We start from the raw sequence: 15,971 nt of genomic DNA on the forward strand, positions 1-15,971 counted from the left end.
GACCTTACTTGTGTATGTGCAAGTATACCAGTCAAATGCCTCTTAAATGAAAGAAGGATGCTCATCCAAATTAGGGAAAGTTACCACATGTCTGGGTTTTACTGCCAGCTCATGCCTTTCAAAATCCTAAATGGGAGACTTGATTAAAATTGAAATGAAATGTTTGTTTGTTTGAATGTGGTAGAGTAGTAAAAATATCTCTTTATGGAGATAAGCTATGTCTATCTACTGTATAAAAGATTTGACTTTTAGCTGGCTTGTATGAGGCCCAAGCTTGAGGCTTTTTGATTGATTAATTAATATTATTGACTCTGGGAGATGACTCCACTGGGGATTAATTACAGGGTATTTTAGTGTTCTGTACAAAGCCCAGAATTGAGGTTGACTCTACTTAGGGAGACTCTATTTATGTGCCTTGTACAAAGCCCAAGGTTGTGGCTGACTTTAGCTAGGAAAAAACACTATTTTCTGCCTTGTACAAAGCCCAAGGTTGTGGCGGACTCTTAAATGAATTAAGTATTGATGACTATATGGGGAAAGATTCTAAGTGTTAGGAATCTTTGACACATGAAAGATATGGTTTATCTGCCTTGTACAAAGCCCAAGGTTGTGGCTACTGAGTGATGAAGGACTCACTGGGGAGACTCTATTATCTGCCTTGTACAAAGCCCAAGGTTGAGGCTGACTCTTGACAGGGGAGTTTTATTGTTTGGGTGCCTTGTATGAAGCCCAAGGTTGAGGCTAACTGTTTTTGTTGGTTTTGACTCTACTGAGGAGGTTTTATTTATTAAAAGACTATTTTTCTTTGGAAGCTAACCCTTTCCAGGGATTTTGACTCAGCTGGTGAATTTGTCTGTTAAAAGACTGACTTTTATCATGTTTTTTTGGAGGCTGACCCTTTCCAGGGGTTTTGACTCTTTTGGGGAAATTATCTCCTAAGAGAGTGAAATTATTTATTTTTTGACATTCTTATTAATTGACTTTGGAGGCTAACCCTTTCCAGGGGTTTTGACATTTTAGACAGATGTTGGAGGCTAACCCTTTCCAGGGGTTTTGACATTAAAATGAATGGCAGAAAGATTATCTAGTGAGACTTCTTGTTTAAAGCCCAAGATGAAGGCTGACTCAATGCTGAGGATGATCAAACATGGATCCTAGACTCTGCTAAGGAAGATTGATGAAGATGAGGGTGACAGAGACTGTCCATGTCTCTCATTCCAAAAAGTGTACTCAATGCAAAATTGAGACAAACTTAGCTTGTTTAAAGTCTGGTTTAAATTGGAAGAAACTCACCAGGATAGGCTAAAAGGTGACTAAAGACCTGTTCCTATGTTTATAAGAAACCTGATGGGTCCTTGTATACAAGCTCAAGAGGAAGCTGGAAATGCTTTTAAGAAGCCTGTGGGTCCTTGTACAAAGCCCAAGAGGAGGCTAATCGAGGGTCCTTGTTATAGCACAAGAGAAAGCTATGTAGTTTTGAACTTATTTTGGCTCTAAGCAAATGGGTAAGAGGTTTCACCGGGAATAATTCCTCTTTGGGTGGATGTGTCCTATTTTTTGGATTCTAAGGTTTTTGCCAAGATGTTTCACCGGGAATAATTCATCTTGGGGGTTTGAACTACAGATCTCTAATTAGGAAAGAGCCTTCACCGGGAAGACATTCTCAATCCTAGGTCATATTCCTATAATATATATATAGTTTAACTGTCCTAGGGTTTATACTCAAACGCAGTTCTAAACTAATATATGCACAGTTTATATTTGACAGTAATTTAAATAAAGACTGTAAATTGAAAGCTTGTAAAGCCTAACCTGGATGGAGTGGAGGCCATTGAAGAAGTATGTACAGAGCCTCAACAGTATTTTTGTTGTTTTTGTTGATAACAGTTGAATATATATATGATAAACAGTTAATGGTTTTTGAAAACAGAAGAAGTGAAGATGGACAAAGGTCACATAGGTACCTGAAGAGTTTCACCGGGATAATGCCCTTCAAATACCAGAAGAATGTTTTGAAAACAGAAAGAAGATTTTGAAAATACAGTTTTGAAAACAAGCTAAGAAGAGAAGGTTTTTGGGACTTACACTCTATTAGAGGCCCAGTACTTTGCAGTACTGGTGATAAAAGCAGTTGAAAATGATTTGAAACGATATAAGGTTTTGTTGTTTGAGAACCTTAATCATCCGTTTAATCGGAGATTGATAACAGCTTTGAAAATTGACAAAAGTCAACTTAATCAAAGTAAAAATAAAGATTTTTACTTAATTAAGACCTAAATAATTAGGGTTTTATCATAAACTTATTTACAAAGTGATTAGGTTAAAATAAAGTGATAATATATATTTAAAGTATTTAAGAAAACACTTAAAACATACTATTTTAAACCTAATAAAAATACATGAAATAAATAATATTTTTATGATTTTTTTGATTATTCACAAAATAGATATGTTAAATAAGAAGTGTGTGAAAAATGAAGTGAAAATGATTTAATTTGATAGATTAAATATTTATGTGAAGTTGTGAAGGAAATAAGTGTGAAAAGTGGTAAAAAATATAGAAATGTCTTCACCAAGGCTTGAACTCACGCCCTTTAGGTCACACACCCAAAACCAAACCACTGGGCCAGCGCGCGCATGGTGATAGTAACTTGCACTCATTTGGTTATGTTTTAAAACAAGTAGTAAATCATTGAAAAAATAAAAGAATCAAAAAGTCTGGGGCGAGGGGGATTCGAACCCCAGACTTTGGGCACGCGCAACACACAAACACTCTCTACCACTGGGCTATCACGTTTTAGTCGTTAATGAAACAGGTATCAATCAAAATAAAATAAACTTAAACCTGAGTTTGAAAATTGCGCGCCACCACCATCTTCGTCTTCAACCTCAAGCTCTCAAATTTCAAATTTATGAACTTGCTCATTTCTCCACCAATTGCAAAGATGTAAAGACCAAACTTGCTCTAAATTTACTCACGATTCTAAATATGTAACTAACATGTACTTATATTAACTACATCTAACTAATTTACCAGAAATCGTGAAGAACCCTAAAACTTAAAAATCAAATTAAATGGCTATGCTGAAAGATAAATGAATGATGATAGAGGGTTTTCAATCCTCTGATGATGCTGAACAAGATAGAATCGAGCTTTATCACAAAGAGTGCTTAAATTAAAGAGGTGAGGTTCAGAAACTTACCTCTGAAACTGAAGGTCGTGAGGATGATTGAGGGTACCTGGGCTTGAATGAATGATCTCAATAGCTTCCCTGAGACTCAATGATGCTAACTGGATGTTTATTATAGCCTGAATCCTTCTGAATTGTTCTATGGACCTCCCTCGATTTCAGCTTCAAGTGAACATGGAGGGTGTTGAATTTAGAGTTACAGATGGGCTGCAGCCATCTGGTTAGCTTCACTATGACCTGAGGAGTGTGCCTGGATGATTGGCTTGGCTCAGAACCTCCTGAATTACTCCATGGACCTCCAACTGCAAATGCTCCAAAGTGAGAGCAACAATGGTGTTCCTCCACCTACAGAAGTGATCCAGGTGCTTGGATCACCTCAAATGACCTCCCTTGAGATGTTAGAATGCTCACTTCCCAAAGATAAGCTCTGGTTTGAAGAAATCGATTCTTCTTGCCAAAGAACTTTGAAAAACAATGAACAAAAGAAGAGAAAGAGAAAGCAAGTAATATGGTTGCTTTGGTGTGTTTTTGAATGAGGAATGCATCTGTATTTATAGGCAAATGGATCAGTATAGCTGCAGAGGAGTGAGCTTCCTTAGTGAAGTTGATTTGGTTTCTTAGCCATGAAGGAAATTTGCAAATATCTCTTATGCAATGATGAGAATTTTGATTCCATTTGATCAATCCCCTAGCCCTCGATTTTGCTTGATCTTAGGGGACAATTCTGAGCCAGAAATGAGCTCTAATTGGTTGGTGAGAAGATTCCTTGGGTGATTCATCAATTTGCCATAAATTCACAAATGTAATCATTACATAATCACATGTTCTTGTTTTTAGAATCTTCTTCAATTCTTATGGCATGGTGAAAATGAATGCATGGCATGTTTGCAGATGTATTATGGGTCATGTAGCATCTGTATTTGAGGTCATGTGCACAAAATTTCAAAGTTCCAAAATGATGCATGACCTATAATTTTACTTCATGAAGCCAACTTTGAACAAGCATAACTCTTAGCTCAAATTGAATTTTGAGAAGGTTGAACACAATTTGGAAAGCCCTAAACATCTACTTTAAATCATTAGTTTATGTCTTCTTCAGAATCCTTTGGGAAATTTGTGAAAAATGAGGCCAAAGTTGGAAGAAAACTAGGTTAAAACACTTAGAAAAATTTCTAAGTGTTTATGACCTAAACTTCAAAATTTCCAAAACTTCATAAATGGTTGATCTTTTTGAAAAAAGTTCCCTTGTAAGATGTTGTTTTATTTGGCAAGATCTACAACTTTCATGTTGGAAGTTTTTTGAGTTGTGTAGGTGAAATTTTGAGATCTCACCATGCCTTCAAAAACCCTAATTCGCGACTTTTCGCTCCTTGATGAATTTCTTTGAATTCCTTTGGCCAAATGACTTTGACATCCATATATTGATGATATTGATCTTTGAAAGTCATTTTTTGACCAAAAACCTTAAAAGTCAATGATGATCCTTCACAGTTGACTTTTTCTTGACAAAGTGAATTTTTTGGGCTTTTGTGTAGAAATAAGATCTTCTCCCCAAATGGATGATATAAATGGATTATATGGAGGTAGTAGAGATCCTTGAATCATGTCTTGAGTTTTGGATTCATGCCCTGATCAGAAGTCAACTATCTTGGTGAATTAGGTCAAAACCCTAATTTGTCGACCATGTGAAAGTAATGACTGTAGACTTTGAATTGAAGTGTGATGTCCAGTAGACCTTGTAATATGAGTTATTTGAAGATGATTGATGTCTTTGAATGACCCTCTGAGGTTTTTTAGGGTTTCCCAAATGTGATCCCTGATTTCAGTCCTTGATAGGCTCAAAACCCTAGTCTGGTGACCTGAGTAAACCTGTACTCATATGACTGGATGTCTAATCAATCATAGATGAGAAAAGTGAAGTTTTTGAGCCCCATGATTGTATTAGAGACTAGTCTTTGTATTGATTGATCCTTTGCCTGAGCTTTCTTGTCTTTGAGCATCCTCGATTAGGTACCAGATGGAGAAATGACTGCTCTGGGTACTTGTCTTGACCTGATAAAAAATCCTGAAGATATATCATCTCAGGGGGGTCAAAAATTAGGGTATGACAGTCGGGAAACACAAAACTGTAGGGGTTAGGTGTTCTGGTGGGAAAAGGGTGTGAGTGGTGAGGAGATATCTGTGAGATAGGTAGAGGGAGAAAGGATATCAGATGGTGAATATGGTGGTTCCAGAGAGGTGAATGAAAAAGAAGAGGTGGTGGAGGTCTGTGAAGAGGGAGGTGATTCAGGGATACCTTAAAGGGGTTGATACACACGTCTAGAGTAGTTTCCAGACATCATAGCTTCAAACAGGTTCACTTTGAGAGGGTCATAGGTGATCCTTACTCTTTTTGGTTTAATTTCTTGTTCATCAGTTGCCTTTCTCTTTTGTTTTCGATCAGTTTCTTGATTTCCAGAGCTTGACGAGGGATTCATGATGACTTTGCAGATTGTGAAAACTGCTAGGGTTTATGATATGGATGCAAAAAGAGAGAGAACGAAAAAGAAACTGAATGCAAGAGAGAGAGAAATATAAGAGGGAAAAGAGACGTTTGAAGAGTATAAAAAGAAACTGAAATGATGAATGGCATTTAATGTTACATGACGTGAGGAGAGATAATAATGACAAAAAAAGTGATTAACACAGTTACCTAAGTAGGCGTCCCCTCAACTGCACGCACGTTTGTCCAAAAATAGTGAACACGTGTTTACCATCTGGATAGTCAGTTACAGCTGTTTTACTTTTAAAGAGATTCTGAATCAACTTAGACAATGAAACGTTAGTAATAACTGAATCACTACTTCTAATTGATTACAAACAGAACTTCTTATAAAAGACTAATCCAATCTCATTTCAGAAGATACTCATACATAAGATCTTCTCATCTTCTCATTCTGGGCATAAATCCATACTGATATTCTTCAGAATGAACTTAAACCTATCTTCAGCAAGGGGTTTTGTAAAGATATCAGCCCATTGATGGTCTGTATCCACAAAGTTTAAAGATATAACACCCTTCTGAACATATTCCCTTATGAAATGATGTTTAATCTCAATATGTTTAGCTTTTGAATGTAAGATAGGATTCTTAGATAAACATATAGCAGAAGTATTATCACAGAAAATAGGAATGTTACTCTCATATATCTGATAATCTTCTAACTGACTTCTCATCCAGAGCATTTGTGTGCTACATCCAGCAGCAGCAACATATTCTGCTTCTGTTGTTGAGAGGGCAATTGTAGCTTGCTTCTTGCTGTACCATGAGATCAGATGACTTCCAAGAAATTGACAACTTCCAGAAGTACTTTTCCTTTCAATTCTATCTCCAGCATAGTCAGCATCACAGAATCCTACTAAGTTGTATTCTTTTGATCTTCTGTAAACCAAACCAACATTAGTAGTACCTTTCAGATACCTCAGAATTCTCTTAACCGCAGTTAAATGAGATTCTCTCTGATCTGATTGGAATCTAGCACACAAACAAACACTAAAGAGAATGTCAGGTCTAGAAGTAGTTAGGTATAGAAGAGATCCAATCATATCTCTGTACAACTTCTGATCTACCTTCTTACTTACCTCATCCTTACCTAGGACACATGTTGGATGCATAGGAGTTTTGGCTTCTTTGCTTTCAGAAAGATTAAACTTCTTCAGCAGTTCTTTCACATACTTCGTTTGATGAACATAGGTTCCATCAGAAGTTTGGTTGATTTGAATCCCAAGGAAATACTTGAGTTCTCCCATCATGCTCATTTCAAATTCAACCTGCATAGACTCAGCAAACTCCTTTCCAAGTGTAGCATTAGATGTTCCAAAGATAATATCATCAACATATATTTGACAAATTAAAATATCCTTTTTAAATGTTTTACAAAAGAGAGTAGTGTCCACTTTTCCTCTAGTGAAACCATTTTCCAGAAGGAAAGAACTCAAACGTTCATACCAAGCTCTAGGAGCTTGTTTCAATCCGTATAATGATTTCTTTAATTTAAAAACATGATTTGGAGACATAGAGTCTTCAAAACCAGGAGGTTGATGGACATAAACTTCTTCATCTATATAACCATTTAAGAAGGCACTTTTGACATCCATCTGATAAAGAGTGATGTTATGTTGAGTGGCAAAAGAAATTAATAGACGAATAGATTCTAACCTGGCCACTGGTGCAAAGGTTTCTGTGTAGTCAATCCCTTCTTGCTGACTATAACCTTGAGCAACCAGTCTGGCTTTGTTTCTTACCACTTCTCCCTTCTCGCTTAGCTTGTTTCTGAACACCCACTTAGTGCCGATGATGTTAAATCCTTTTGGTCTAGGAACCAAGTCCCATACATCATTCCTTGTAAACTGATTGAGTTCTTCTTGCATGGCAATTATCCAGTCTTGATCTTCTAGAGCTTGATCAACAGAAGTTGGCTCGATCAAAGAAACAAGACCTAATTGACATTCTGCATTGTTCTTAAGGAATGCCCTTGTTCTGATGGGATCATCTTTCTTCCCAAGGATCACATCTTCTGAATGAGCTGAAGCAAGTCTAGGTGATCTTCTGATTGTTGGCTCTTCAGAAATCCTGAGATTCTCTAAAGATGCAGCAACTTGATCTTCTGATCCATTGCTTCTGAGACTGCCAGCTTCTGCAGCATTGCTTCTTGGTTCTACTGCTTCTGATATATCAATATCAAAATCTGCAAAATTCTCAAACTGCTTTGGTTTTTCAAAACCAAGCTTATCATCAAACCTGATATTGATTGATTCTTCTACAATCAATGTTTTAGTATTGTATACTCTGTAGCCTTTAGAGCGTTCAGAATATCCAAGAAGGAAACACTTTTGTGCTTTAGAATCAAACTTACCAAGATGATCTTTAGTATTCAGAATAAAAGATACACATCCAAAAGGATGGAAATATGAAATGTTGGGCTTTCTGTTCTTCCACAATTCATAAGGAGTCTTATTTAGAATAGGTCTTATAGAGATTCTATTCTGAATATAACACGCAGTGTTTATTGCTTCTGCCCAAAAATGCTTAGCCATATTGGTTTCATTGATCATGGTTTTGGCCATTTCTTGTAGAGTCCTATTCTTTCGCTCTACAACTCCATTTTGTTGTGGAGTCCTAGGACAAGAGAAATCATGGGCAATACCATTTTCTTGGAAGAACTCCTCAAAGAATTTGTTCTCAAATTCACCACCATGATCACTTCTGACCTTTATGATTTTACACTCTTTCTCAGATTGGATCTGAGTGCAGAATTCAAAGAACACTGAATGAGAGTCATCCTTGTGTTTCAAGAACTTTACCCATGTCCAGCGGCTATAATCATCAACGATGACTAATCCATATTTCTTCCCTCTGACAGATGCTGTTTTGACTGGGCCAAACAGATCAATGTGCAAGAGTTCTAACGGCCTTGAGGTAGAAACAACATTCTTAGACTTGAATGCAGGTCTGGAGAACTTGCCCTTCTGACATGCTTCACAAAGAGCATCTGATTTGAATTTCAGATTTGGGAGTCCTCTGACCAGATTTAGTTTGTTAATCTGAGAAATCTTTCTCAAACTAGCATGACCTAATCTTCTGTGCCAGACCCATTGCTCCTCAGAAACAGACATAAGACAAGTCACCTTCTGCTTCTCAAGATCAGAAAGATCAATCTTATAAATGTTGTTCTTCCTCTTGCCTGTAAATAGGATTGAGCCATCCTTCTGACTTACAGCCTTGCAAGACTTTTGATTGAAGATTATATCATAACCATTGTCACTTAATTGACTTATGGACAATAAGTTATGCGTTAATCCTTCAACAAGAAGAACATTAGATATGGAAGGAGAGTTACCAAGACTAATGGTTCCAGAACCAATGATTTTGCCCTTCTGATCTCCTCCAAACTTGACTTCTCCACCTGGTTTAAGCACCAGGTCTTGGAATGTAGACCTTCTTCCCGTCATGTGTCGCGAGCACCCAGAGTCCAGGTACCATGACATTTTGCTTTTTGTCCTCTTTGCCGCCAAGGATATCTGCAACAGAAATTATCTTCTCCTTAGGTACCCACAATTTCTTGGGTCCTTTCTTGTTAGTTCTCCTCAAGTTCTGATTGAACTTGGGTTTAGCAAAATATTTAACAGGAGGAACAACATGATATTCTTTAGGTTTGTCAGCATGATATTTCTTAGGATGTGTCACAAGCTTCTTGGTGTGAACAGTGTTAAACTTCTGTGCATGTGAAGTGAGCCTAATATCATGTGCATGGCCATATTTGAACTGATCATACAATGGCTTGTATGTGATCTTCAGATCATCAATAGGTTCAAATTTATGTGAGGTATCACCCTCATAGCCAAAACCAAACCTTCTGTTTCCAGAAACACCATATATCATAGAAGCAAGATGGCTTCTACCAATACTTCTAGATAAGAACTTTCTGAAGCTCGAGTCATATTCTTTCAGAATATGATTCATGCTAGGAATGGATTTTTCTGTTTCAGAAGGAGATCCACTATCTTTGGATAGATTTAAAACTTTTTCCTTCAGTTCAGAATTTTCCAATTCCAGCTTCTTAGTTTCAAACTCAAACTGCTTTTTCAGCTTTTTGTATTTGATACTAAGATGAGCCTTGAGTTCCAGAAGTTCTGTTAAACTGGAAACTAACCCTTCTCTAGATAGTTCAGAAAATACCTCTTCAGAATCTGATTCTGATGTAGATTCTGATCCATCATCTTCTGTAGCCATCAGCGCGAAGTTGGCCTGCTCTCCTTCAGAGTCTGATTCTGATTCTGATTCAGAATCATCCCATGTTGCCATAAGACCTTTCTTCTTATGAAACTTCTTCTTGGGATTCTCCTTCTGAAGTTTTGGACACTCGTTCTTGTAATGTCCAGGTTCTTTTTGTCACCAGAAGATTCTCCACGTTCAAATCTCTTTGAACTTCTGAAGCCTCTGAACTTCCTTTGCTTGCTCTTCCAGAGTTGGTTTACCCTTCTGGAGATCATGGACAGTTCATCTTCTTCTTCAGATTCTGATTCTTTAGGATCTTCTTCTCTAGCCTGAAAAGCGTTAGTGCATTTTTGAACATTAGATTTTAATGCAATAGACTTACCTTTCTTCTGAGGCTCGTTTGCGTCCAGCTCTATTTCATGGCTTCTCAAGGCACTGATAAGCTCTTCCAAAGAAACTTCATTCAGATTCTTTGCAATCTTGAATGTTGTTACCATTGGACCCCATCTTCTGGGTAAGCTTCTGATAATCTTCTTTACATGATCAGCCTTGGTGTAGCCTTTGTCCAGAACTCTTAATCCAGCAGTCAGAGTTTGAAATCTTGAAAACATCTTCTCAATGTCTTCATCATCCTCCATCTTGAAGGCTTCATATTTCTGGATTAGAGCAAGAGCTTTAGTCTCCTTGACTTGAGCATTTCCCTCATGAGTCATTTTCAATGACTCATATATATCATGGGCAGTTTCCCTGTTAGATATCTTCTCATACTCGGCATGAGAGATAGCATTCAGCAAAACAGTCCTACATTTATGATGATTCTTGAAATCTTTCTTTTGATCATCAGTCATTTCGCTTCTCGTGAGCCTTACACCAGTAGCTTTAACAGGATGTTTATAACCATCCAGCAGAAGATCCCATAGATCAGCATCCAGACCAAGAAAGTAACTTTCCAGTTTATCTTTCCAATATTCAAAGTTTTCACCATTGAATATTGGTGGTCTAGTATAACCATTGTTACCATTGTATTGCTCAGCAGAGCCAGATGTAGATGCAGTTGGATTTGATTGAGATTCACCAGCCATCTTTTACTGAAGCGTTTTTCTCTTCCTGAATCTTTTCTAAACACGGTTAAGTGCTTGCACCTTAGAACCGGCGCTCTGATGCCAATTGAAGGATAGAAAAACACTTAGAAAGGGGGGGTTTGAATAAGTGTAGTCTTAAAAACTTGAAAGATAAAAACAATTTGCACAGTTATTTTTATCCTGGTTCGTTGTTAACTAAACTACTCCAGTCCACCCCCACGGAGTGATTTACCTCACCTGAGGATTTAATCCACTAATCGCAACAGATTGCAATGGTTTTCCACTTAGCCCACGACTAAGTCTTCTAGAGTATCCTGATCACAACCTGATCACTCTAGGAACAAATGCTTAGACACAAGCTAAGACTTTCTTAGAGTATCCTGACCACCACGTGGTCACTCTAATTACAACTGCTTAGACTCAACACTTGATCACTCTAGTTACTTACAAATTAATGTAATCAATTCTAAGAGTATTACAATGCTTCTGAAAAGCTATAATCACAACAGTGATATTTCTCTTAACGTTTAAGCTTACTCTCACTAATATATTACAACAGCAATGTAGTGAGCTTTGATGAAGATGAAGTTTCTGAGCTTTGAATTTGAACAGCGTTTCAGCAAGTTAATTTGTTAGCAAATCGTCAACCTTGCTTCTCATCAGAACTTCATATTTATAGGCACTTGAGAAGATGACCGTTGGGAGCATTTAATGCTTTGCGTGTTCCGTACAGCATTGCATTTAATGTTTCACGCTTTTGTCAACTACCTCGAGCCTTGTTCACGCTGTGTCTACTGACGTTGCCTTTAATAGCTTCCAACGTTCCTTTTGTCAGTCAGCGTAGCCTGCCACCTGTACTTTCTTCTGATCTGATGTTTGTGAATAAAACATTTGAATATCATCAGAGTCAAACAGCTTGGTGCATAGCATCTTCTTGTCTTCTGACCTTGAAGTGCTTCTGAGCGTGATACCATGAGAGCTTCAGTGCTTCTGCTTCTGATATGAAGTTCTTCTGATGCTTTCATAGACCCATGTTCTGATTCTGCCTTGACCATCTTCTGATGTCTTGCCAGACCATGTTCTGATGTTGCATACTGAACCTTCTGAGACAAAGCTTCTTAGCGCTGATTTGTGCATACTCTTTATATATTTCCTGAAAGGGAATTTGCAATATATTAGAGTACCACATTATCTCACACAAAATTCATATCCTTGTTATCATCAAAACTAAGAATATTGATCAGAACAAATCTTGTTCTAACACTAACACTGCCTCCCACTACATCCCACGACTACTGATAAAAACCAGCCGGAAAACCATCCGGCCCCGGAGCTTTCCAAGGTTTCATACCAAAGAAAGCTTTCCTGATCTCCTCTTGCTGAACATTCGCATCCAATTGGTTGATATCATGTATGTTCACCTCGGGGTAGGTGATACTCGTGTGCCTCCAACAGTCCAGATTCTCATTCTCAGTGAATAGTTGGTGATAGTAATTACTAACCATGCCTCTTATTTGACTATCATCTTCTATCCAACAGCCATTATCATCTTTAAGCATAACAATCTTGTTTTCCTTCGCCTATTAATTGTCTTGAGGTGATAATACTTAGTATTCCTATCACCCTCCGCAAGCCACTTAGATCTCGATCGCTGGAACCACATGAGTTCTTCTTGCTTGAGGATCCTTGCCAAGTCATTCTGTAGTTTATTTTCCAGCCTTTGCATGGCTCTATTATTGCTTTGTTCATAGAGTCGTTTCTGAATACCATTCAATCTTGCCATAATTATTCTTTTTCCTCGTTGCATGTGGTTTATGGAATAACACTGCCAGTTACTCGTATCATATTCCACCCTACTAAGATTGTTTATCAAGCTGTCCTCTTTCTTCCAGATTCCCATCAATCTATTTTTGTAATTATCCTCCATCATCCAAGCACTTTCAAATCGGAATCTTCGGGGTCCTCTTACTCGAGTATTGCTAGTAAGAGTGATCATAATAGGGTGATGATCAGAAAAATCCACTCTAGGTAACACCTTGGTTGAAGCTTCATGGAATTGCAACCTCCATTCCTCATTACTCAAGGCCCTATCTAATCGTTCGAAGATTTGTTGTCCCCCATGATAAATCGGGCCACGCCATGTATAAGCTGGTCCACTGGCACCCAGATCCATAAGATTACACTCCTCCATGTTATCCCTGAACAATTTACACTTCTTGCTCGACGCTATGGCTCCTCCTTTTTTTTCATTCGTAAAAGCAATATCATTAAAATCCCCTGAAAGCAGCCAAGGATTATTAATGTTACCAGCTATTTGCTTAAGATGCTCCCACAAACTTTTTCTTTTTATATCATTAGGACTGGCATAAATGGCTGTAAAGAGCCAGTCATGCCCATTCTTATGTTCAACTTTCAAATGAATATATTGCTCTTCAATCTTTTCCGGCTGGAGATGCACACTATCATTCTTCCAAGCAACAATAATACCACCAGCAAACCCGTTGTTACTGTTGGCCACATAGTTATCAAATCCTAACTTATTTAGAGTTTTAGCAACCCTACAAGGATCACATCTAGTTTCCATGATAACTAGAATAATGGGGTTATAAATATCACGAACATGCTTCACATATCTAAAGAATTCTTTTCCTGCTGCTCCTCTGCAGTTCCAGGTGATTATATTATTGTTCATAATCATCATTACACCTAAGAGAGTAACATTGAACCCACGAACTACTACTGAGCTGACTCAATGGAGTCCTTTCCAGCTTCCTCATCCTCCATATCCTTGTCTTCAGTTATGATGAATCCTGCGATATCCTCCTTTAATACCGCCAATCCACCATCTTCTAAATTGCCATTGAGAGTAGTTGTATTTTCTGGAGAAACTAATGTTGTGTCTGGTGGCTTAATGTTTTTTCCATTGTTATGTAAATCACTATCTTTATTGGTGCAATTGACATTCCATGCAGTCTTGGGATTTGAATTATTAATCTCCATTGCATGCTTTGGTTTCTCCTCATGAATTATTGTGTTAACCTTGTTGTTCCACGTACGCTGCATGGTATTTTCTTCCAAGAAAACTGTTGTTTGTTCCTTTTCATAAATTTTTTCTATCTTTTTTTTCAATGGTTCACGTGTGTTACTTTTGAAGTTCTCATCTGCCCGCGCACTCAGCTATTTAGACCTTCGATTGATCAATTGTTCTTCAGCACGTGCCCGATTTTTCTCTCTACCTTTTTTGCCATTATTGCTTTTTACTCCTGAGCTTCCAGTTGTTGGGACGAGCACGTCTTGCATTACTTCGCCAACCTTCTTTATCGCCCCTTCGTTTAGAGTGGGTCCCTTATCCTTGACTGCCAACTCATTTAAAGAGGAAATAAGTGCTTCATTTGTCTTGTCTGCATTATTCCATTCCCATGGACCAATAGCCTGAACGCTTGCCTTTTTATTCCCATGCATATCGCCATCTGTATTAACCACATTAATTGGTTCTAATATTGCTTTTCCTTTACTGTTTAAAACTTCCAACGTACTCATAACACTTCCCATTGTTTCCTTTTCCACCTCCATGCTTTTCTCCGGGAATTTATCAACTCCACTTGACTCTCCTATCCCTGTCATTAATAAAGAAAATCTGGATCCCTTTTTTTCGTTGCCAGCATTGAATTGAGGATCTTGATTTCCTTTTTTGTTTTCCGGTGGCTTTCTCCCTCTCTTTGGCTTCTGCACCACCTGCCATGGCCCTTCGTCGTAATCAGCAGTCTTTTTTGGTGTTGTGACCTTCCCCTGCACCACAATACTTTGCTCTTTTGAAGTAGGGATAGTCTCGAATCTACCAGAATCATACGCTTGGGGTGCAATGACTGTAGTTTGCGTTGGACAACCTTCTTTGTAATGCCCGAATTTCCCACATTTCAAGCATAGTAAATGCAGCCCTTCGTACTCTATTTTGTACCTCCTTCCTTTGATAGTAAACATTGCAAGTAGTGGTTTTGTAAGGTTGACTTCCACACAAATACGCGCGTATTTCCCCCGCTCTTGTTTCAAGGTGTTCTTATCAACTTTCACTGATTTCCCCACACGATCTCCAATGAAGCTTAACACCTTAGGATCGTAGTACTCGATTTGGAGTCCTGATATTCTAATCCAGACTGCGACATTCTCAATAGAGTCACGTTCCGGGTGAAAGTCTGGACTCCAATCCTTTACAGTTAAATAATGATCATAGATGAACCAAGGGCCATCTACAAGAGCAGCATTCTTGTCTTCTTCATATGTAAAAGCAACCAGATAATAATCATTGCTCAAGTCAATGATATTGATGATACCTTTACGCACACACATCTGCTTTAGCCTTGTCTCTAGAGCCTTGTATCCAATTCTTCTCCCCAATAGTTTAACTATCACACCTCGCCGCCATGGTCGATGAATTCTTTTTTCCTCCCATGCAGAAAGGACAAATCTGGGACATTCGTACTCTCCCTCCATACATTCTTCCACCTTCATTCCTTCAAGATCAAACTGAGAATGACCATCCTCTCCCCGTTCTTCAATGTCTTCATCGTCCTGCATGGTCTCATCTAGATCTCCCGTGACCATGCCCTTGTAAGAGATAGCACGTTTGGTGCCTTCAACGTTTGATATTTGAATGTTCATACTATCATTATTATTTGGTTTCTCAGTATTCTTGTGTTCTCCATTAATCGGAAAAGGAGTAGCAAGGGACAGATTCAGTGGTGGTTCCGGTACCGGCACCGGTGGTGGTTCTGACATTTTCCGCGAAACCCTAGCAGAGCCAAAATGTGCAATTTCTTTTGGTTTAATTCGGAGATTTGTAATATTTATAGAATAATAAAATATTTTTATCTTTTATTATTATAAATTAATTAGTAACTTTATTTTTAATTTTAAATATTTTATTACTGAATGATCAATATC

General features: G+C 37.9%; 1 protein-coding gene across 1 annotated transcript; it reads right to left on the reverse strand.

Moving 5' to 3' along the window:
* Positions 1–14,207: 14,207 nt before the first annotated feature.
* LOC131598601 (uncharacterized) lies at positions 14,208–15,806 on the reverse strand. Its single transcript, XM_058871183.1, has one exon. It carries the CDS (start codon positions 15,804–15,806, stop codon positions 14,208–14,210), a length of 1,599 nt encoding a protein of 532 aa, XP_058727166.1.
* Between the last annotated feature and the right edge of the window lie 165 nt (positions 15,807–15,971).

Source organism: Vicia villosa, linkage group LG4 (assembly GCF_029867415.1).
Source record: "Vicia villosa cultivar HV-30 ecotype Madison, WI linkage group LG4, Vvil1.0, whole genome shotgun sequence".
Classification (NCBI taxonomy): domain Eukaryota; kingdom Viridiplantae; phylum Streptophyta; class Magnoliopsida; order Fabales; family Fabaceae; genus Vicia; species Vicia villosa.

Excerpts from the sequence above, each read along its gene's own strand:
- LOC131598601 (XM_058871183.1), bottom strand. The coding sequence starts at position 15,806 with ATGTCAGAACCACCACCGGTGCCGGTACCGGAACCACCACTGAATCTG.